This window comes from Papilio polytes, unplaced genomic scaffold (genome assembly GCF_000836215.1).
Source record: "Papilio polytes unplaced genomic scaffold, Ppol_1.0 DF821845.1, whole genome shotgun sequence".
Classification (NCBI taxonomy): domain Eukaryota; kingdom Metazoa; phylum Arthropoda; class Insecta; order Lepidoptera; family Papilionidae; genus Papilio; species Papilio polytes.
Genome location: NW_013527359.1, coordinates 909,951 through 931,768, shown reverse-complemented (window position 1 = coordinate 931,768; position 21,818 = coordinate 909,951). Strand labels below are relative to the sequence as shown.

At 33.5% G+C, this 21,818-nt stretch overlaps 3 protein-coding genes across 8 annotated transcripts in view; 1 reads left to right on the top strand and 2 right to left on the bottom strand.

Annotated features, from left to right (window-relative positions):
• Positions 1-19,841, bottom strand: part of LOC106107768 — a 59,014-nt gene extending 39,173 nt beyond the window's left edge. Inside the window, exon 1 of the mRNA XM_013288769.1 lies at positions 19,652-19,841. The gene's annotated coding sequence lies outside the window, so the exon portion shown is untranslated. The remainder of the gene's footprint in view (positions 1-19,651) is intronic.
• LOC106107968 (cysteine-rich with EGF-like domain protein 2) lies at positions 7,232-19,512 on the bottom strand. Of its 5 annotated transcripts, XM_013289006.1 has the most exons (4): positions 9,645-9,853; positions 8,590-9,561; positions 8,483-8,517; positions 7,484-7,571 (listed from the first exon to the last, which is right to left on the bottom strand). In XM_013289006.1, the coding sequence occupies exons 2-3, from the start codon at positions 9,546-9,548 to the stop codon at positions 8,502-8,504; spliced, it is 975 nt and encodes a 324-aa protein (XP_013144460.1). In that variant the 5' UTR covers positions 9,549-9,561; positions 9,645-9,853; the 3' UTR covers positions 7,484-7,571; positions 8,483-8,501. The 5 variants fall into 5 exon arrangements, with proteins under 5 accessions (XP_013144458.1, XP_013144457.1, XP_013144456.1 ...); XM_013289004.1 differs by lacking the exons at positions 8,483-8,517; positions 9,645-9,853 and adding an exon at positions 19,495-19,512 and having other exon boundaries at positions 7,232-7,571; XM_013289003.1 differs by lacking the exon at positions 8,483-8,517 and having other exon boundaries at positions 7,232-7,571; positions 9,700-9,863.
• Positions 19,842-20,813: 972 nt separating the features above from the next.
• LOC106107967 (probable Xaa-Pro aminopeptidase 3) overlaps positions 20,814-21,818 on the top strand; it is a 7,535-nt gene continuing 6,530 nt past the window's right edge. The window contains exons 1-3 of one of the 2 annotated variants that reach the window (XM_013289001.1): positions 20,814-20,984; positions 21,062-21,336; positions 21,480-21,629. In XM_013289001.1, the coding sequence (XP_013144455.1) occupies positions 20,954-20,984; positions 21,062-21,336; positions 21,480-21,629 (456 nt within the window). In that variant the 5' untranslated portion in view covers positions 20,814-20,953. The remainder of the gene's footprint in view (positions 20,985-21,061; positions 21,337-21,479; positions 21,630-21,818) is intronic. The other variant, XM_013289000.1, reaches the window with a different exon arrangement.

Below are 21,818 nucleotides of genomic sequence, written 5' to 3'. Positions count from 1 at the left end.
GCAACCAGTATTATTTTCGAAAACAATGTAACAAACCCGTCTTGTCGGAAAATCAAGGAACGGGCAAAATTTAAATTCGGAACGCCCACGTATCCCTAAATATTCCAATAAGAGGCCTTTTTTCTCGGGAGTGCATCCAAGGTCCTGTCAATGTGACTTCTTTGACATTTAGTGGCCGGTTTCGACAGCCTCATTTAAACATAGACAACCTACATCGCATTTTCAACTCTAAACCTATGTTAATAAGGTAATCTTTCGAATAAAGTAATATCGAAGGATTTTTTTAATATGAAAGGAGTAATACCGTGAAGTTTGTTCGTTTTTTAAACTACATCTTTGCACGTGAACCTTAAAAAGTAAACAAAATAAATTGAATGTAGGAAATATTAAAATAAATACAGTAAGTAAGGTAACATTTAATCCTTAACAACAATATCACATATTAATAAAACAAGTAGAAAAAACCAATTATTTTTAATTTGACAGACAATCATGGAGGTAATAATACATCCATGCAGGTAATATAAACCCTCTATAAAAGTCATGGAAGTAATTATTAGTACTTCCATGGTAGGAGTTTATTTCCTATACTCTACGACTAGTGCGTATTTTGCCACTGATCCATTGTAATCTTATAGCGATTTTCCCGCACTATTAAGCAATTCAACGAATTTAACGCTCTGTTTATGTTACTAGACTATAAATACGAAGTTTTGATGGATAGATGGATGCTTTTTGGCCTAAACTACTAAATAGATCTCGATGAAAAGCAAAGATGTAGAGCCATAGATAGTCTGTATAATAATATAATACATAGGTCTCTTTCTCTTTAAGCTATTCTCTAATCATTTTAGTCTTTGGATTAGCAATAGAACTTGTTAGCTAAGATATAAGATGACTTCTCTTTAGTTCTGTAATTTTCTAAGCCTGAATGGTCTGTTTCAATGGAGGATTCATTTCCGCATTCCCTAGTGCACCTACGCAGTATCTATGACTAATAGCTAATACCAGGGTACGGACGGCTGTTTTATGACGAAGATTACATGCTTAGCATAAACTTACAATGTCCACGTCCGTAAATCTTTACTTAATAACTATCGTTTTATAAGCTTTAATGTTTTCTTCATAATACATAAAACCATAAAAGATAAAGTAATGATTAATAAATCTATCTATACTATTATAATAAAGCGTAAACACACACTTGTTTGTTGCCTAAGATGTCAGCAATTACAGCATATTTTGGAATAATTCTTTTTTTAATAAAAAGCCCTACACTTGCGTCATGCTTTAGGCTATATATTTCAACGCCATTAAACTTAGAGGTTAATATTTTAGATAAAAACCCTATTGTGGGAAAGAGACCATAAGTAGCTGCCAACATTAAGGAAACAAGGTTGTCATAATGTCATGTCATCGTGACATTTGTAATTGATAATTTGACAAATGTAAACAATAAAATAAAATTTTCATAATTTCATGTGGATGAAGTCGCACAGGAACAGCTTATTTATATAGTGAAAATATTTATTTGTATGTGTTGGAATAACTCAAAAACTACTAGGCCGATTTTTAAAATTCCTTCACCGTTAGAAAGATAATTTATCTGTGAATAACATAGGCTATATTTTTTAATGTCATGCAGGTTGAGTCGCGAGCAACAGCTAGTTAGATTTAATATCATTTTATTCCAACCTTTTCCTACTTTGAGTAAATGCATTTCTATTATCAAAATCTATGTCTCATTAGATATGTGTTAGATTACATATTAAAATCGCCGCCTCCCAAAATTTATTTGCATATTGAACTACTACTGCTATTCAGCCATATGACGCCCACTGCTGTTCATAGGCCTCCGCAACGATCGCCACGATGATCGGTCCTGTGCCTCCCGCATCCAGGATACTCCCGCAACCTTGACCAGATCATCGCATATTGAACACTTGAGGATAACAATAATAGATTTATTTAATAATACCGATTCTGATGAATATTCTAATAGCATCGAACTCTTAATAAGATGATGTCATGAAAGGAAACAGTCTTTTAGAACAAGGTGATAAATTTTATCAAACTTAAATAACAACCTTCACATTAAATTATATCTATACTAATATTATAAAGAGGAAAGATTTGTATTTTTAGATTTTTGTATATATTGAAATACCTCATAAAGTAATGGATCGATGTTTAATTTCACGCGAACTACGACGCTAGCAACAGGTAGTCTAATATATTTTGTTGACACGAAATACTTTTTTAAGGAAAAATAGAGATATTAATTTTAAAATAAAAATTGCATGTAAAAATGTTAAAGTGCTTTTAATTGTGAAATTAAAAAACATCTGTGTAGCAACACAGTAAATTTAAGAACTTTAATAAGATTTTTAAAGGAATAGGATTGCATCTATTTTTTTAAGATTACCATTATATTTACAGACCAATTAATACAGATTCCCTGACCGCGAAATTGAAAAACAATATAGATTAAAAAAACATTAATACTAAAGCAATAAACACGCGACTCGTGTTTAAGACGATATTAACGTCAGATACAAGAAAAATACATTTGCATGCTCATTTCAAGGTTGTCTCCCTCTTAATAATTCTTAGACGACTGTTTGCGCTAACAGGTTTTTAAAGATTATAAACTGAACTTAATGATTTCGATTTGTGATTCATTGATCTATGGTACTTTTTTAGTCTATGGATGCAAGAATACTTTTATAATCTGTCTATTTATTGCACAGATTAAAAAGGGCGCCAAACACAAATCTATATAAAATTACTTTCTTTGTGGCATACTTCGAATGCGGCAGTATTTGAATAATTTTCTTACTCAAGAAAATAGGAAGTTCTAAGAGCAAGACTGATGTCGTGACGTGTGAAAGGCACTAACTGTAATGGGCGGTCGTGTCAGTGCGAACGGTAAACCACGCTCGTGTCTGGTGCCTGTGCGGGGTACGATCGCGGGGGGCACTATAACAATGCCCTCACAAGTAATGAATGTTATTCGCAAGACCTGTTCCGTTACGCCCCCCACACTATCACAGCTAAATGAAACAAAATTTGACAGCTGTCATCTGTCATTTCAATAACAATTGATAATTAGAGCAAAACATTGTGTTCAGTTGTTTACATTTTTCTTGCAAGAAATTACACAGCATTCTTTATGCAACAATGATTTTAAACATCAGTATAATTGATCAAAGAATAACCAAAGTAAACGAAAGTGAGACAACATTATATTACATTAGTTACGAGGGCTAACACGTTCCCACAAAATCAACAATAGCGGCGATTTGTTCAAACACGTGATAGAAAGCAGCCGGGTATTGTTTCCCGTGGGCGTTTTATTTCTTTACGCTTGTAATAATTCATCTTTCACTAGCTTTCTACTAACGATAGTGAGGTAATAAACAACATAATATAAACACGCACAACCGACACGCCTATCAGACAAGATTTAAATCTATTCATGTTCATAACTCAATAACTTCTTAAAACAATACAACTGGAAGAAATGGGCAACTTGTAAAAATTGGAAAGCGTATTGAGTAATCTAGAATATGTTACGACAGTAAACAAAACATCTAATTAATAGATGACATAAAATATATGACCTTTCGCCCGCTACTCCGTCCGCGTGGAATTAAAAAAAAAACAAAAGTGAGTAGCCTATGTGTTCTTCCAGACTATCCTCTACATCTATACCAAATTTCATCGAAATCTCTTCAGCCGTATAGGCCACAAACTATAACAAACATTTATCCATCTAAACTTTCGCATTTATAATATTAGTATGATTAGTATGAAGTATGATAAAGCCACAGTTAATTCATTAGTTACTAAAACATCCCCTTAGTTTTGCTTATTTAAATTCCCTGTGACATCACTCTGAGTACTACAGTTGATTTGAAACTTTTATGTAGGGTCTTAGTGGAACATAACCGGAACATAAGATCGGCAGAGTCGTGATGCTGCGAGGTGTTAACTATGCGAGCGCTTTGCATTACGAATGCTAAAAAGTTGTTTGTTCGGTGCCCACTTAGCGTTGAATCCTCGCGGAAGGGAAACGGGTCGGACCCGTTCTAAGCTCGAGATTAGATGTCCTATGGATATCTAGTTTGTTATACTTGTTTACAAACTATATATGTACATTCTTAACTTGGATTTCTACTGAAACATTAATTCAAACTTATAGTGTCTCATTCACGGTGAAAAAACTATGGTACCAATTTTGCTTTGTTTTTTTGGACAGTGAAAGCCCACATTAATATACCCGCGAATAACAGCAAGTTTTCTTAAGTTAGTTTCAAAAGTCTACAGGTCAATAACGACAACTAAGTAGTGTGCTTGTCGATGCTTGGAGTAGTGTCCGCCAGAGCGCATGGCCGTCGCTAGCGTGCGTGCGGCACGCAATCCAAGACGATTAGTTGCAACTAATCGTTACTACTAAACAACGAATACTATCTTTATTTTAATATCTAACTAAAGTATGATATAACTATACTTAACACTAAAAAATAAGTCAAGAACTAGATTTTTTTTTGGATCTAACATTCGAGTCTATCCTAATTGTAATGTACAATTACGATCGGTTAAATTCGACAACTCTGATGTGAATTATATTTATACTAGCTTTCGCCCGCGACTCCATCGGCGTGAATTAAAAAAACAAAAGCGAGTAGCCTATGTGTTCTTCCAGATTATCCTCGACATATATACCAAATTTCATCGAAATCTGTTTAGCCGTTTAGGCTACAAACTCTAAGAAACATCCATCAATCCAGGCATCCATCCATCTAAACTTTCGCATTTATGATATTAGTATGATTATTTTAGCTTAGTGCTTAACTGTTTTAAAGGATTTTACTCATAATTAAACGTCGTATTAGCCATACAATGTTTATAAAAAGTGCATATTTCAGTCACTGTAAATGTATGACTTCAAAGAATTAAATATTACCTTGTAAAGTGCGGCTTGCGGCTAACGTTTAGTGTTAACCGAGCCAAGGCTAACAACAAATGGTACTAACAACACATTGTACCTACTTATGACATACCGTGACATATAACATTAAAAAGAAAATGGCTGACAAACCTCAAACTTCTCTTCGAAGAAAAACGAATTTTCCCCGTTCGTCTAAACAGATTAGCTATTTCTAAGATTTTGTAGGTCAGTTTATGTTTCGTTTAACATACATAATTTCCGTTGCAACTTTTTATAATAGGTATATATAGGTCATAGTTTTCATCATCATCATCATAGTTTTTGCCCGCAACCGTCTTGGAATTGAAAGAAAAACAAAAGTGGGTAGAGTATGGTGAATGAGTGAGTATGGCCTATGGTATGTGTTCTTCCAGACTATATCTATACCAACTTTCATCGAAATCCATTCAGCCGTTTAGGCTACAAAGTAACAAACATCCATCCATCTAAACTTTCGCATTTATAATATTAGTATGATGTATGATTATGCTCGTTCTTGTCAGTCAGGCTAAAAAAATCTTCATTTAATAAATATTTATAATCTGTAGCCATTAAAAGAACATTACAGTAAAACTCCAGCTAATTTTACTCATAGCATTGTACAGTAATTGATAACGCAATGGTAACAATTAACATAAAAGTAAGAAATCATTACATAACACGTGGCCAGTGATCGACAGATAATGGCGCGCAAGTCACGATATGTAACGGTGTTACTGCACAGATAAAAAAAATAAAAGTTACGTGTGTTATGGTGTCTTTTTCAATTTCGACTTGTTTATTAATGGCCGACTATTACTAATTTAATGCTTTTTAGATATTTTAGACCCCCACACATTAGTAGTATGTGATTGTTTAGCCAAGAATGAAAATAAAAATATTAAATTTTTCAATAATTTACGTCATCCCTCATGACTCGATTTTTTCGGAGACCCACCCCAACACTAAATCACTTAGGTATTTTGTGAACATTAAATTACAAACTATGACCGTCATTTGTAACAGAGTATAAAATTTATTAACGTCAAAGGTACAAATAAAAGACGGCTTTTGACACTTATTCTTTATTTAATCACTTATTACAATAGTATAAAATAATAAAACTATTTATCCAATAAGATGGAAAACTCGCGTACCACATTTGTAAAGTATAAAATGCGAACATAAAAACGATGTCATGGTCGACTTACAATATTGACAATCATGAATGTGTACCTACCTTGCAAATGATTTGTCTTTTAAATCATATATTTAATCAATTAAACATTAAATAAAACGATTAATTTAATGCGAGTACTTTATTTGAATTAAAATTTCGCAAATACAGCCCTGGCAAAAAATAGTTTCTCATCATTAAAATAAAATAATAAATAAGCGTGTATTACAACAAAATATAAAAGTAAAAAATTGTTAAACCGTTTTTTAAATGCAAAAAATAATCTTAGAAGAATTTATTAACTGACTTGAAGAATACTAAAACCTAGAAAATGTAACCTCTAAATAAAAAATAATTTTATAACAAATTTAAAACAAACATGAGTTGTCTTTCGTTTTATAACTCACTAGCGTCGCGCCCCGGGTTCGCAAGGGTTCAATGATACGATGTATTCAGCCAATCTATCCATTCATGAAAAATAATCAAACAATGAAATAAAAAGTTAAATTCTGTTCAGACTTAACATCTGCTGAATATTAACAAGGCAGCGAGGTAACGCAAAGGCGTCGCGGCCTTCGAGAAGCGCTCAAGGTAGAGTAAATATCGGAAATTGTGCAATATGAACCCACTAAATATAAACTAACCTCCAAATTGCATTAAATTGACTCACAAAAAAACTAATACTTTGTTTTAATTATTATACAAGTAAATCAATAATTACATCGTTTCTTTCCATCTATGCTAGAAAAAACATTTTTCCAAAAAAAAAACTATTTTCTTCCGTTACTTTGACCGATTTTTAAATCAGTCATGCATTTTTGCATTGATAATTTTGTGCTTACCGACATACAGATATATTGAAAACATCCTTTTGGATGTTTTAAAATTACAGCCTAGTTCTTTTATATAATTTAACGACTATTGACAAAACCTTACATCAATATATGCATATAAAATATCCGAAAGTGCTGTAAAATATCTAAAAATCACATAAAATTACATAAAATGCACAGCTCACATTGATTAAATACATTAAGGGTCTTTCCACCACTGGCTGAGAGAGGCTCAGATAGCTTAAAACCGTCACTGTCAGATAATGTAACAAAACCTGATATTTCCATCACATATTTTACCCGTTGGATTATCAATTTTCAATTTTGGTGCGACATGCCTTAAGACATCTCTCCAAGGTTAGGTTAGATCCCTTGAGATATTTTCATATGTCTAGATTCTTAGATCCAGACCAATTGTGATAAATCAAAGTCTTTTAGGTTCACTAATCCCGAATGCCCATTAATCATACAATAGTATTCAGCACCCATTATATATGACATTACCAAGAAACCTACGAATCCACCGAGAGAACTAGATTTGGGTAGCAAAATACCAGTCGCTACCAACAGACCAACATATGTCATGTACCTGAAACACAATGACATAACTAAATATTGTTTTGTGTGTAAAAATGTATTTTATATGTATGTGAATGAATAAATATTACATTGTCATAATTGTTACTGGCGATATTAATTTAACACTGCACTAGAGGTCTCGTCATGAATGCGCGCGAATATTCCAATCCTTCTCATGACATTGACAGCTGTCAGCTAGGGATGTGATTATGCCGACAATCTAGTGTTGCATCAATTCTAGGGCATGGTACTAATTTTCTTCTTAACAATATGATACTAGCATTTACCCATGATTATATAGAAATGAAATTTAAAAAAAAACTTAGTAGCTTATATGTTCTCCCAAACTATGTTCTACATTTATGACAAATTTCACTGAAATTAAGCTATTTTGTAGACACATAGTAACACTTATATATTCAGACTTGCATTTATATGATAATAAACATGTTACCAATTTTATATGTTGATACTAAAATATTCCACAATTATTACTACAGTAAAAATACTTTAAGATAAACATAGATAAAATTATATTAGAGAAAGTTTGAGAGTAGCACCAGTGGTTGAGAAAATAAGAAGTAAAAGGTTAGAGGGGTATGGGCATGTTATGAGAAGGGATGAATCGCATGTAACAAGACGGATGTTAGTTATGAATGTGGAGGGGTACATCGGTAGAGGTAGACCTAGAAAGATATGGATGGATTGCGTCAAAGGTGACATGGTCAAAAAGGGAGTGATGACTGAGATGACGGATGATAGAGTGCTTTGGAGGACGAAAACCCGGTGCGCCGACCCTACGGGAGTAGGATAAGGCAGGGGAGATGATGATGATGATGTACCAAATTATAATTATACCAAAATATATAAATATATAAATTAGCTTTAAATACCACCACCAAAAAAAAAAAAGATTTTTACCTATAAAACATTCAATGTACTATAGTTCCTCTTTTCTGTAAAAAATTCATAAAAATTAACAAAAAATAATACAACAGCAAATAAAAAAGAAATATAAATAAAATTACCTTGCTGTAGTCAGACTATCAGATTCCTCATCAACCTCTTGATGTATACAAAATTCACCATGTTTTGAGTATCGTTTGGCACATTTCCGGCAAAGATCAGGTCCATCACCATGGCAACCATCACAAGACTTGTCACATGACATACAATAATAAGATCCCATTGTATTTGTACAAAACTGATCCTTGTTACATTTATTAATATCCTCACATTCATTGATATCTAAACAGCCTTCATCGGCATCAAAGGTGTAGCCTGTTCTACACGCCATACAATCCCTCTGTGTGCTTTGACTGCAGCCGCCTAAACAGGACATATGGCACCGAGAACACAACATCTTATTCTCATCTTTATAAGCCAAATAGTAATCAGTATCACAAACTGCACAGCTCTCTCCGGTATACCCTGGATCACACAAACAGGTCCCATTTCCCTTCCTAGTCCCATCACCTCTACATTTCCCATTCCCGTTGCAAATATTGCTATGGTCACCGGGACACGGAGTACAGTCCTTACCATAATGATGTTCAGGACAACACACTTTTATCTTATCTATACAAAGATAAGTGAGTAAGTCAACCGACTCATCAGGATCTTGTGCCCACCATTCCTCAATAAATTCCTCAGCTTTTTCAGCCATATAATGACACTGCACAGCATGTTTTTTCTCATCCTTACAAACTCCATCTTGTATATCTATTAGACGCATTTCACTGCGCTTGTACGATTTTTTTAACTTTTCCTCCTCCCATGCTGCATCACCACCTTCATATTTCCCCCTAGACGTACGTTCTAGGCCTTTCTTAAACGATTCTACGAATAATTTACACGCTTGACAATCGCCGAGGTTTTTTGACTGAGTAAGTATGCCCGGGTTTATAATGGGTGCATGTAAATTACCGAAACCCAAATTAACAAATGATAACAGAAAGAAGTATCCAAATATATTGCCGAATCCCATGCTGGAGATAAACCTGAAAATTATAAATACCTTAATAATTTATAACCGATAATATTAATTCGACTAATATCGATCGAAGAACATTTTTACACATACGCGGAATTCCGATCGGTATTGATTATTTAAATATTCAAAAAGAACGCTCAATAACCTCGCGAATCACAGTCACTTTTATTAAATATCAATGATATTTTCCATCGTCGGCGTTTTATAAATATTCGAAATACTGACGTGTTTTTTCGGTACTCGCTGCAAACTTGACATTTATTTTAAGATCAGCTGCGAGTTTGACATTACGCCATTTCGAATACGTTCCGTTTTGCAAGTGATTGCGAAAACCGGTTTTATATTGTTGAAAGAGCCTTTATTTAATTCTAAAAATATGTTATCAACTTCATCGATTCGACACAGTATTATTTTGTTAGTGATAAGCAAAATTTAATTGTATATACTGAAGTTTTTAATTGCTAGAAGTTTATTAACCTAGCGAAAACTAACTGCTAATAGCCACGATGTCCTTATTCGAACTGAATTCATTTTAGCTGTGTAAAAAAGGAATAACTAATACTGGACTTTTTATAAAAGGATTGTCCGTTTGTCTCCTACACATAACGCCTACTGTATCATTGCGTAAATTTAAAACGTGGGATTGAATATGAATTAAAAAACAATGGCCTCAAAACAACATGTTAATGCTTATAAGATTTGTAATGATTTTTATAATACATAAAACAGTCTGTTCATAAGCGTGATTACTTTTAATTCTGTCATATTGTTCCTAAATACTAAATAATTTTCTTATAAAGTCACAGCAAAGTAATGTTTTTAGTGTAGTGAAAGCAGGAAATTGCATAAGTGGACGTAATGGCGTTGCTTGCACGTGCTTGCCATTAAGTAAGTCGCTCTAATAGAATGTTGAATTAGTATTTTAAACTATTGGAATATTATTTCAAAGCTTATAGTTATTCTTGCTTTTGCCTTAAAGTTTGTTTGCTCTGGACTTTATATAAAAAAAATATATTTGTGGAAAGGCTGCATAAATAGAGATATATTTTAAATTATCTTTAACTTTGCTATTTTTTTTTAAATTAAAGTCTTCTTAAATTCTGTAAGCTACTATAATTTTTCGTACAAATACAGATTATAAACAGGTATATTAATAAATGTGCATTCAAAAGAGAATGTCAGGCTTATAAACCTCATTTTTTTGTTAAGCGCCTGAATACGAGAATCGAATATGAGCGAATTGAAATGAATGGTATAACGCTGGAGAGCTTGAAGTACTATTATTCATTACCCGCACAATGCATTGATAGGGATCGTGTGATTTGTATCGTGGCCATTATCGATCATACTGATCATGCCCCACACTTTACATGCCAAGATTTTTTATACAAATGATAACTTAATACTGCAGATGTAAGGACTCGAGAACATTCGATGCAATCGCATTATTTTCTTTGCGTTGGATGGTTTATCCTAGTTATTTCATATATAAATATCTGGGTTTTTCTAAGTCCATCTAACATTTTTAATGACAGAAGCATTCTGTAAATCCCCCGAAAAAGTCTAATTCAACCGGATCTAATGTTAATGAAGTCAGAAAAGCTTCGCTTTAGGCAGATACATGTTTTCTGCCATGTCAATGGCACTTAAAATAAATTATGAAACCATATTAAGTAAATTGCTATTAGTGAAAAAATGGATGCTGTTTTTTATCTTGTTTCGCCATATAAATAAAACCATAATAAGTATCATGCAAAAACGTATCAACCCAACTATGACAGAGCAAAAAAGCCCGTCGAGGGCTATTTGCGTCAAGCATAAGCATGGTACTATTGTATTAATAAGATAAACAGTTAACAAAAGAAAATAAAAGCATGCGTGTATCGGAACGCAGTTTAAAGGCACTGGGCGGGTTCCGGCCAGCCACACTAGGTTATGGCGCGCATAATTTAATATTGGCGCCACTTTAAAAATAAATATGTACCTATTGTGCACCTTAGAACCGCTCATGACTCGATATCGGTGTATTTTTTAAATCTATCTATATAATCTTTAAAGATTTTTACGTAATTAAAACCTTCCTTTTACCGATATATTATTGTCTTGAGTTTAGTACTTTTTTCTTCATCTTTGACGCTGTTAAGTTGAATGGTGTAATTATTTACCTGTAAATGCATACAAACATCCATCAACGTGCGATAAATTGTCACAAAAAGTTTGTAATTATACAATTAGCGTAGTTTAGCGTATTGCTATTAAAATTATAGCACCCTATATAACCCTGCAGGTCGTTATCACGTGTTATGTTGTATAATAACCATGCAATTATATACTTTATTTTAACGGCTGGTCAATTACTCGGAATCACACTATAAAAGTGTAATATCTACGTATTCTTGCAAAAATATGTTATCTGTTGGCATAAAGATTACGAAAGAAAACAGAAGAGGAAAGAAATAGAAGATAAATAATATATATGCACCAGATGAAAGAAAAAAAGGCCATCGTGTTCCGGACAAGAAGTTGACACAACGATGGCGGATATTACGTCATCGACAATTACGAACATCGTTCTTAAACAAGAGATAAATCTACATAAGTTTCTTAAATCAAAGATAAAAAAGTTGACCAATTTAACTAGAAGATACTTATTATATTTATTAACTTACTGTTATTATTTAAGAGTACTGAAAGAAAAGATAATTTCAATACAAATATATTACTGGAAGCCAATGAATTGGTCAAAGAGCTAGGAGCGAGCAGCTACCACAGATTAAAATATTAATTGCTGAGATAAATTCCTTTAGTTTTCCTCGTCATCTCTATCGTAACTGACGGTATCAGATCGCATGAATAATTAAGAACTGATTTAAGATGTTTGTATGAAAGATATTCTTTGTAACAAAGATTATGTAGCGATGTTTGATGGATGTTTTAATAAACTCTGTATAGAATTTAAATTGCTCTATTCTTAGTAAGCAATATTGCGCTTGGAGTTTCGAAGTGTGTTTACAATTTGATATTTATCTCAAAATTATTCAGTCTCCTAAGGAAAAGATATAAACGTAGTACAAAGTAACAAAAAATTCAAATAGTAAGTAAGTATTTGTTATAAATATAATTCTCAGCACATTCCCACACAAACACACACATTCCCGCCAAACTATAAGTTGTTTGGCGGGAAGGTATTATATAACGATCGTAGTTTATGCACAATTTGCAACGAGTTTGTTTTTGATTTTAAGACTGGCCAGTGTGATACTGTGCCGATAATCGCTTCTATCTTTATACCTAACAATATTAGTGAAATTATTAAAAGTATATCAATTTTTTTCTACTATTAAGTAGTTATAAAGTATATGTATAGAGCCTAAATAAAAATGGATATATTTGAAATGAAACAAATGTTTGCTACTTCTAGTAAATGAACATAAGAATACACAATAAAGAATATTACATAAAAGTATTATTTATGTGAAAACATAAAATATTTTATAGACATCGGATCTTAGTCATACATGACGTCATCATTGCAAACACCGCTCAGGCTCAGACCGGACAAGGTCTTACGACAACTTCGTAAGGTACCAACATGTCGCCATTTTTATATGCCACCGTCACATTGCTAACATTGTTAGTTTATAATCTAACTAGCTTTTACTCGCGTTACGTACTAAATAATAAAAATATAACCTGTTATTCATTGATAACGTAGCTTTTTAGTGAAAATTTTTAAATCGGCTCAATAGTTTTTTAAATATTTCAATACATACAAAAATACAAATATAACCTTTTTATAATATAAGTATAGACTAGCTATAATTAGGCAAGTAAAGGAAATTTTAACGATATAATATGTCCTTACTTGACTAGTTATGTATGAATCATATCAAAAATGTATTATCTTAACCAAAGTTTGTGCCTTATTCGATCAGTTTGTAAAATGACTAATATGTTCGGTAAGTAACTAAATTCAAACTCTAACAGTGACATACACGAAATTTATTGAATAAAGTAATAGACTTGAACCGTTATCACAATTTAATTGATTCGAAACTAGTTTTTTCTCGGATTTAATTGACTGGAATAACATAGACAACTGATTGAAAATAATAGTGGACTTCCATTGAGAAAATCGTACAAAATTATATATCTATCTCTTTCGTTCTTCTAGAAATAACTGCCATTACTATGTTAATGTTATTGTTGACAAGTTCAATTCACGGTTAACGTAATTTTAAACTAGTTAATTAACTGTCTCTGATTGTAACATTATATCATACTTCATACTAATATTATAAATGCGAAAGTTTAGATGGATGAATGTTTGTTAGGTTTTGTAGCCTAAACTGCTGAACGGATCTCGAAGAAATTTGGTATTGATATAGAGGATAGTCTAGAAGGACACGTAGGCTATTCACTTTTATTTTTTTATTCCACTCGTACGGAGTCGCGGGCGAAAGCTAGTCAACAATAAATATTCTTAAATAACTATCTTTTTTAAAAGAAATTGCTTTATTAAATTTTATAACTAGAACTTTATTTCCGTAATAGAACGATAAAATCTGAAATTTACTGGTGGTTGCAATCGTAAAACATTGCGGGACAATACCTGCTGCGAAGCGAAATATTATGTCTCAAAAGTTACGACCTATGTTCGTTGTATACCGCAAATAAAGCCATAAACGGACCGCGCAAGCGCAAACGAACTGCAGTTTGCGCGTCGCTAAAAATGTAACTGAACACTGACCGCTTGAAGCAATCGCCACCAAGTTCGTGTACATCTGCCTTTATTGAGTTTTCACACGGGAGTTATCGCTTTATTTGATTTTATCACAGAAATGTTGCGAGAGCTTACAGAGCTTTATAGCCGACGAAAGCGATAAAACTAGCTTACCAAATATTTTATAATAGATTTCTACTTTAACTTAAACACTTTTTTTATTTTTATCACTTATTTAAATGTTAAGATTGAATGTGGATGGCTACAAAGGAAGAGGAAGACCGAAGAAAGTATGGATGGATTGTGTTAAAGAGGATACGCTTAAGAAAGGAGTGGATTCAGATATGACGGCTGATAGAGATGTATGGAAGAGCAGCACGTACTGTGCCGACCCTCCGTAAGGGATAAGGGCAAGTGGATGATGATGACTTAAATAAGCTATATTATTTGAATTCTTTTCTCAAAGAACAACATAAGATTGGAACCACACGGCTTTTTTACATTAGAATCATCTGGGATTCAAATCTGAAATTCAGCAATCAACGTCCAGAAAAATTCTTCATTATTATTTTGCTCAAGATACCGTTGGATAATACCTTTATACAAAATGGCGAAGGTGTTCAAACTAATAAATAAGTCACGTAGCGACGTCCTGGAGTCGCGTCGCCTACAAAAAAGCCACAGCTAATCGCCGGTCAACGATCTCTATTTCCTACTCAAAATATCATATTTTATATCCCGCCGGTTACGGGAAAGACTAGTTTAACAACGGACATGTTTTGTGTACACAAGTGTACAGAAACCGTGTAACTCTATCTAATTTGGCACGGTACACGCATACTTTTATGCCTCAGGCTTTTGGAACAACGTATAATTTGTTCAAGAACGCGCGGCAAACTATCGCACAACTGTTTAGTCCTGCTTTGATTCCTATAAACTCATAAGGTGCACACTACTCGATTTTTAGTTGTGTAACTGAACAGTTGAATTGGCTGCGAAACAATCGACAATCGCACAACAGTTGTGCGATGTTTAAGTCACATGTGTGCGCCCGCTTTAAGTCTCGGATTACGGTTGTTAAACGATGTTTGTATGGTCCCGAGGCTAATAATTAAAGTTAGAATAAGTACATCTATCTTTGTTAACTTAACTATAGTTAAGTAGGAAAAAAACATCGTAGTAGAGTTCGACAAATTACTCTATAATCTATAGATATTTTCAAATAATGAGCGCCTGAAAAAGACACTTCATTAATTCCATTCTCAGAGTAATTTAAGTTTACTGTTAATAGTCTTTTAGTGTAGATTCATACTAAACCTCCACTAAGAGTCTCTCTTAGTGCCCTGGCAATGTACGGAGTACATTTAGTTACTTTTATACATATTATTATTTGGGAATATTGGTAAGGGTGTGCAGTAGACCATGTGGTCGAATTCGTTAATATACAAGTAAAGTCACGCAAGCCGACGCCATTTTTGGAAACGATAAAACCAAACACATTTTTGGTAAAATACTCTATTTATCAATTAATTAACCAAGGAAACTAGACAAAGTTAACACAAAAAATATTCACATTATTAATCCTACTAATCCTACTAATATTATAAATGCGAAAGTTTAGATGGATGAATGTTTGTTAGAGTTTGTAGCCTAAACGGCTGAACGGATCTCGATGAAATTTGGCATAGATGTAGAAGATAGTCTGGAAGAACATATAGGCTACTAACTTTTGTTTTTTTGAACTCCACGCGGGCGGTGTCGAGGGCAAAAGCTAGTTTAACATAAAACAATTTAACTATATTGAATTTTCATTTTTATAGTTATAACAATATAACATTATAATGTTACGTAAGAACACACGCTTTGTTTTTTTTTTAATTCCATGCGGACAGTCGCAGTCTAAAGCAAGTATACAGAATACGTAGATGGGTAATAGAAAATAAATAAGACATACAATTCTAGTTTGTTACAATTATAATGCTGTCGGGTCAAGAACCAAAGGGCAAAAGGTCCAATCCTCAATTAGTCATTAACAAAAGCCTCACAAAGCACTTGGGGCTCTCAGAAAATAGAAAAAAACTCATTACCATCAGAAGTTAACGGCTTACTCTCCGCATTCGTTTCGATAATAACGAGGGAATAGTAAAGGTTTTACGGGCTTTGACGGCTGGTGCAAAACATAAACTACAAGCGATTTAAAAAAAATATATACGCTTTATGATTTAAACCTTAATTTCCTTGTAACTAACTCGTATATATGAAATAATTACATTTATGTAGTTATGGTAAATCAACTCAAGAATTAATAGACCGATATTAAAAAAAAAATCAATTTCCAATTTCATTTTGTTTGGCGCGTTAAATACGACACAGAATATTTTATCACAATCTTTAATATATTTTCGCATTGTAATACTTATACTTTCTGTCATAATTTTGCTAAATAAAACATTTCAAAGTGACAACTTTATTATTTACTTGGAACAAAACAGAAAATACCCGCCATTCTAGCAAGTCGACTGCGCCGGCGCATCCGAGGGCCGGAACTCAATAGGCGCATACCGGCGGCCTGTGAACGTTATGTACTTACTGCCGCACTCAGAGACGTTAATTGGTCTTAAAGACCTTTCATGTTAATTTTAAGTATTAAATCTCCTCTTAGTTAGACTTAACTATAGATTTAGTATGTTATACGCTGTATAATTTGATTATGAATTTATATACACTAAGGGTCTTCCGTATAGTCCAATACCTGTTGCCCGCGCAATATGAAAAAGTAGCCTATAACATGCCCGTCTATGTCAGCTTACCCTTCAGTGAAAGTCCGATCGAAAAAAGCCCAGCCGTTCTGATATTACCCGGAACAAATACGGCTTGCGGACAGACAGACATTTTTTTAAAAACAATTTCCGTTATCAGCAACGCAAATACATCATCATCCCGAAATCAGGATTTTTTTTTTTGATATTACAGACACTTCAATTATATTACATGTATTTTTGTCTTTGCTCACAATAGACATTTTATTTCAGATACTGTTAAAACACCTGAAAAGCTAAATCAATAGAAAACAAACATCAATTGATTCATAAATATCTGACTAACGTACATAAATAAAGCTACAAACGGATAATTTGACAAAAAATCAAGCCACAATAATTCAAGTGTAATGAATAAAAGATGTGCTACTCAAGATGAATGGATGTTATGCCTTGAAAGGGACCTACAAATAACGCATTGACCGTAAATACAGCTCCTTAGTTGCGGCTACAATTCATGTATACCAAGGTTGCTGTATTAGCAATATGGTCGTCTGGCATTTAACATTACTTAACTTTAGTTCGTTGTAGCATTGCAGATATAGATTTGACAGTGGTAGAGCCCGCTTTAACATCTTCGCACGAATGGGCCGGCTCGCCCGGTATAATACCACGACCACTCAGAAAACAGGTGTGAAGTGGAAGCAATTCCGCGTTTCGTCTGATGAGTATGGTGCCGGAGGCTTAATTTTAGTCCCTTTCCTTTCCCCCCTTTTCTTAAGAGGAAAGGATGGAAAGGAAAAGTGGATTTGACGGTGGAGGAGACGCATAGGAAGGGGAAATATCCTCTTTATGTGCGTCTTCTCCGTCAATGAAGGGTAGGCAACGCATCTGTAATTGCGGATGTTTATGGTGAGCGGTCGTTTTTTTTATTTGGTGGATTCAGGTGGCCGCTTGCTCGTTTGCCACCTTATTTCATAAAAAAAAATACTGATTTTTACAGAATTAGGCACATTTGCGAAAAATAAACCTATTGAGAAAAGTTTGTCCAATTGTGATTCTGTTCCACGAGACTTTAGTTAACGAAGTTACACATACTAAAATATCACGAATCAAATCTTTGTAGAAATTCTGTTCTATGCTTCCAAAGATGCGCAATTCGGCAGAACAGCGTCTTAATAGTTTTGAGTGTGAATTTATACCAATGCAATTTGACAAATACTGTTGCGTATAAACATTCACACTAATAAAAAATTATGCATGGGTTGAATTACGTTTTAAATGGCGTAATTTACGTACAATTAAAATGTTTATTATTAACGAAACGCTTTTTACATAACATTTATTATTTTTTGAATTAACAGTTATTATGAAATATCTTTAATATAATATGGACCAATTTTAAAAATAAATAATGATTAATGTTCAATCATAATACAATTTGCAAACAATATTGAAAGGCTATTGTCTGCACGAAATTGCACAAACTTAGCACAATTAAAACAAAAGGTATCTAAACAATGAGACCGTGGTTATAGCGAAACGAGACTTGCGTTTTAGAAAGGGCAAAGGCATATGCTATTCAGCCAAGTTACGTTCGGAAACCTGATAGATTACATTATGTATTTGTCCCTTTTTAAATATACAGAATAAAATATTTAAAAAAGCTCACCATTTAAATTATTTTAGATTACTTCACTTATGTTATAATCAATACTTCAATTTTATTTAATGCCTGTAGATCGAGCGTAATATATTATTATATAACCCCCAGACGCACAAGTAATATTGTAACTAGTTTAGTTGTGGTTTTTAATTAATTACAATCAAAAGTATCGTTAAAATTCTATTTATACAAACGATATATAAAATGCTCTAGAAATTAAGATATCAATTTGTGACTTACATCTTCATATTTACCTTGAGCGGAATAAAAAAAAATTAAATTCCTTAAAAATAATTGATTGTTCAGGTACAAAAACTATAATGGTCTACACAGTTTTTAACGTAGTTGTACAAAGGTAATGATTACGTTAATTATGATTTAATGAAGAATGAGAAATGCGAAGCCGTCGGTCAATATGCCCTGCGTGATGTGAATAAGCTTCCGCATAATAATGTCTACAGTATAATTATTGAGAGAATACATTATCTGTGCCGGCGCTGGATAGACTGCCATTGTTCGTGGAAATCTTACTTTCCCGCGCCGAAAAAAACGCGACTAAAATTACGCAGCGTGAAATTTTTCGCAAACAATTTTTAAATACTCTCTAAGAATCACTTCTAATTACGCACGTATTTGCACGTTGTTATTAGACATTATTAAATAACAAGTAACTTAAGTTGTAAATCATCTTTACCATACTTCTTTTTAAGCATGTTACGGGTTACAGAAAGTAGTGATTCCATTATTTTGTGTTGAAATAAATAATATATTGATAAAGTGAATTGTACCTACGGTATTTCCGAACGAAACCGCGAGGTCGGTTAAGTAACAAATGCAAACGTCCGCAACAAATAATGAATGGGTTACAAAACGAAGCGAATGCAGCCTAAACTAGGACCGCACTTGTACTGGCTAGATACAACTAGACTTTTAAAAGAAAAAAACAAACCTTCGTATTCGTTCGCCGAGCACCGTGACTCCGATATTAATGGGAAAATAAACAAATCACTGAACGGTGTTGAAACACTGTATAACGGGCACGACACTATTTTCGCGATCGCGTAGCGATACGTCGTTTCGTTGAGCGACGTGCGCACACGCCGACGGTTCAGCGCAGACTGGCACCGATCCAATTCAACAGGCGATGGTGAACGTAACGACCTTCCTTCCCACAAAGCCTAGGTAGAACCTCTTTACCTTTAAGGAGATGGAACCAAAAACTTGTATCAGTGTATAAATCTAGCCAAATGTCACAGTGTTACAAAAACATAAGAACCTACGTGAGTGGTTCAGACAAGAAAGATTTAATTTTGACTGCATACGGATATCCCAGCGTTCCTGTTATTCAGTGGTCATCACTGGTACACTCTACAGTGATATGTTCCAACTGTGAGGAAAAACAGTATTAAACAACGAAGTGAATAGTAGTACCTACCTATTGCTGTGTACTGTGAAGTTCAGTGGTACTAAACACAGTGATCTTAACTTTAGAGAAAAAAAAATAGGCGGTAACATTAATTTGGAAATGCGAAAAGAGTCACGACTCAAAAAATTAGTATACAATTTATCTTTTTAAGCACTTACAATAAATAAGACTTAACTTATTCTTAATGCTTACACTACCGAACCAAAACCGAAGTGGTTTTAAAAATTAAAATTGGCGCCAAAGAAATTTTACTGGATAAGAGCTACTTTTCCAATCCCACTTTAATTGATTTTTTTTCTCAAATCAGGTTGTTTGTTAAAAATGTACTACATGCAGTTGGAACCTTTTAAATGAGGAGCAACTTCTTTCCGCCGTTTGCTTAATAAATTTTATGAAACTTGAAACGATCATTAAGGAAATGTATCACCTAGACTAAATTGAATGGTATTTTAATTTTACTAGCGATATTGTAAACTGACGGATAACGGATCGTAAACAGACGTTCCATTTCTCTACACATTAACTAAACACAAAGTAAATTTTTGGTTGGCCTTTTTTGAATAAAAAAAACATTTCCTACTTCAGAATGTGATTGTAGAATATTAGTATAAAAGGAAAATTTTTTAAAGCGAAAAATTATAATTTTTGCAGAAATATAATTTTCGAACTAACCTGTAACTGTCAACGTCACTACATTGTCATAAAAACATGTCAAAGTTGACAAAAGTTCCTCTGTTTATTTTGACCTAGATTATTTGATTCCTCTGAAGAAAGTCATAAAATAGTGCGATTAATTTCAATTCTAATTGTTCTTATAACTTTAAAATGTACAATTTCCGTAAATTTTCGGATCTTGGTAAGTTAGGTTATAAATCAAATTTCTTAGTTTCCTTCTTTTGTTCGTTAAAATGTAACGTAGATTTAATTGTGTAGGTTTAAAACGAGCGAAACATCTGGTAAGGCAGAATCTAAGTCAGAATAAATGGAGGTGTATGTCGCAAATGGAAATTCCGCCAGAGGAAAAGATCGTGCCGCAATTTTCTATACCGAAAGGAATCTTAGGGCAGCCGACATACCACACGCATCCACATATGATAGCTAAGGGTCATTTGACCTGTGGGATCACACAAATGGAGTATAAGGAAAGACGGGACACTTTAGTCAACAAATTAATTGCTGAAGTTGATAATGTTCATAAGAGTCACATTGTAAGATTTATTTGACATAATTTTTACATAGAAATTATTACTTAGACTTATAATGATATTTATTAATAGAAGTTATTACTTTGATAAACAACAAAAGTTCATAAAACAATTATTTGTTCTATTTTCTATTAACTATTTTTCAGATTATAATCCCGGCGGCCCGCAAGCAATACATGTCGGACAAGATCCCATATGTGTTCCGACAGAATTCAGATTTCTTTTATCTAACGGGATGCTTAGAGCCATCAGCTATTTTAGTTATGTTGAAACCATCACAGACTGATAATTACAAGGTAAACTACTTGTCTACTTTTTACATCATCATCACCAGCTCACTATATGTCTTCACCGACGGGCTCGGAGCCTACCCTAAGTTAGGGTGACTAGGCCATCTCCGAACCTGCATTGCACGGTGCCGTCTTCCGAGGAGCGCCTTAGGGTGCAGCGTCCCAATTCATTGGGACGCACCGAGGGCCCCTTCC

What these genes read in the sequence shown, in the direction of transcription:
- LOC106107968 (XM_013289004.1), bottom strand. Translation starts at nt 9,548, where the DNA reads ATGGGATTCGGCAATATATTTGGATACTTCTTTCTGTTATCATTTGTT. An exon ending in GATAGTCTGACTACAGCAAG is followed by an intron (nt 7,572 to 8,589) that starts GTAATTTTATTT and finishes ATTGTGTTTCAG; the next exon opens with GTACATGACATATGTTGGTC.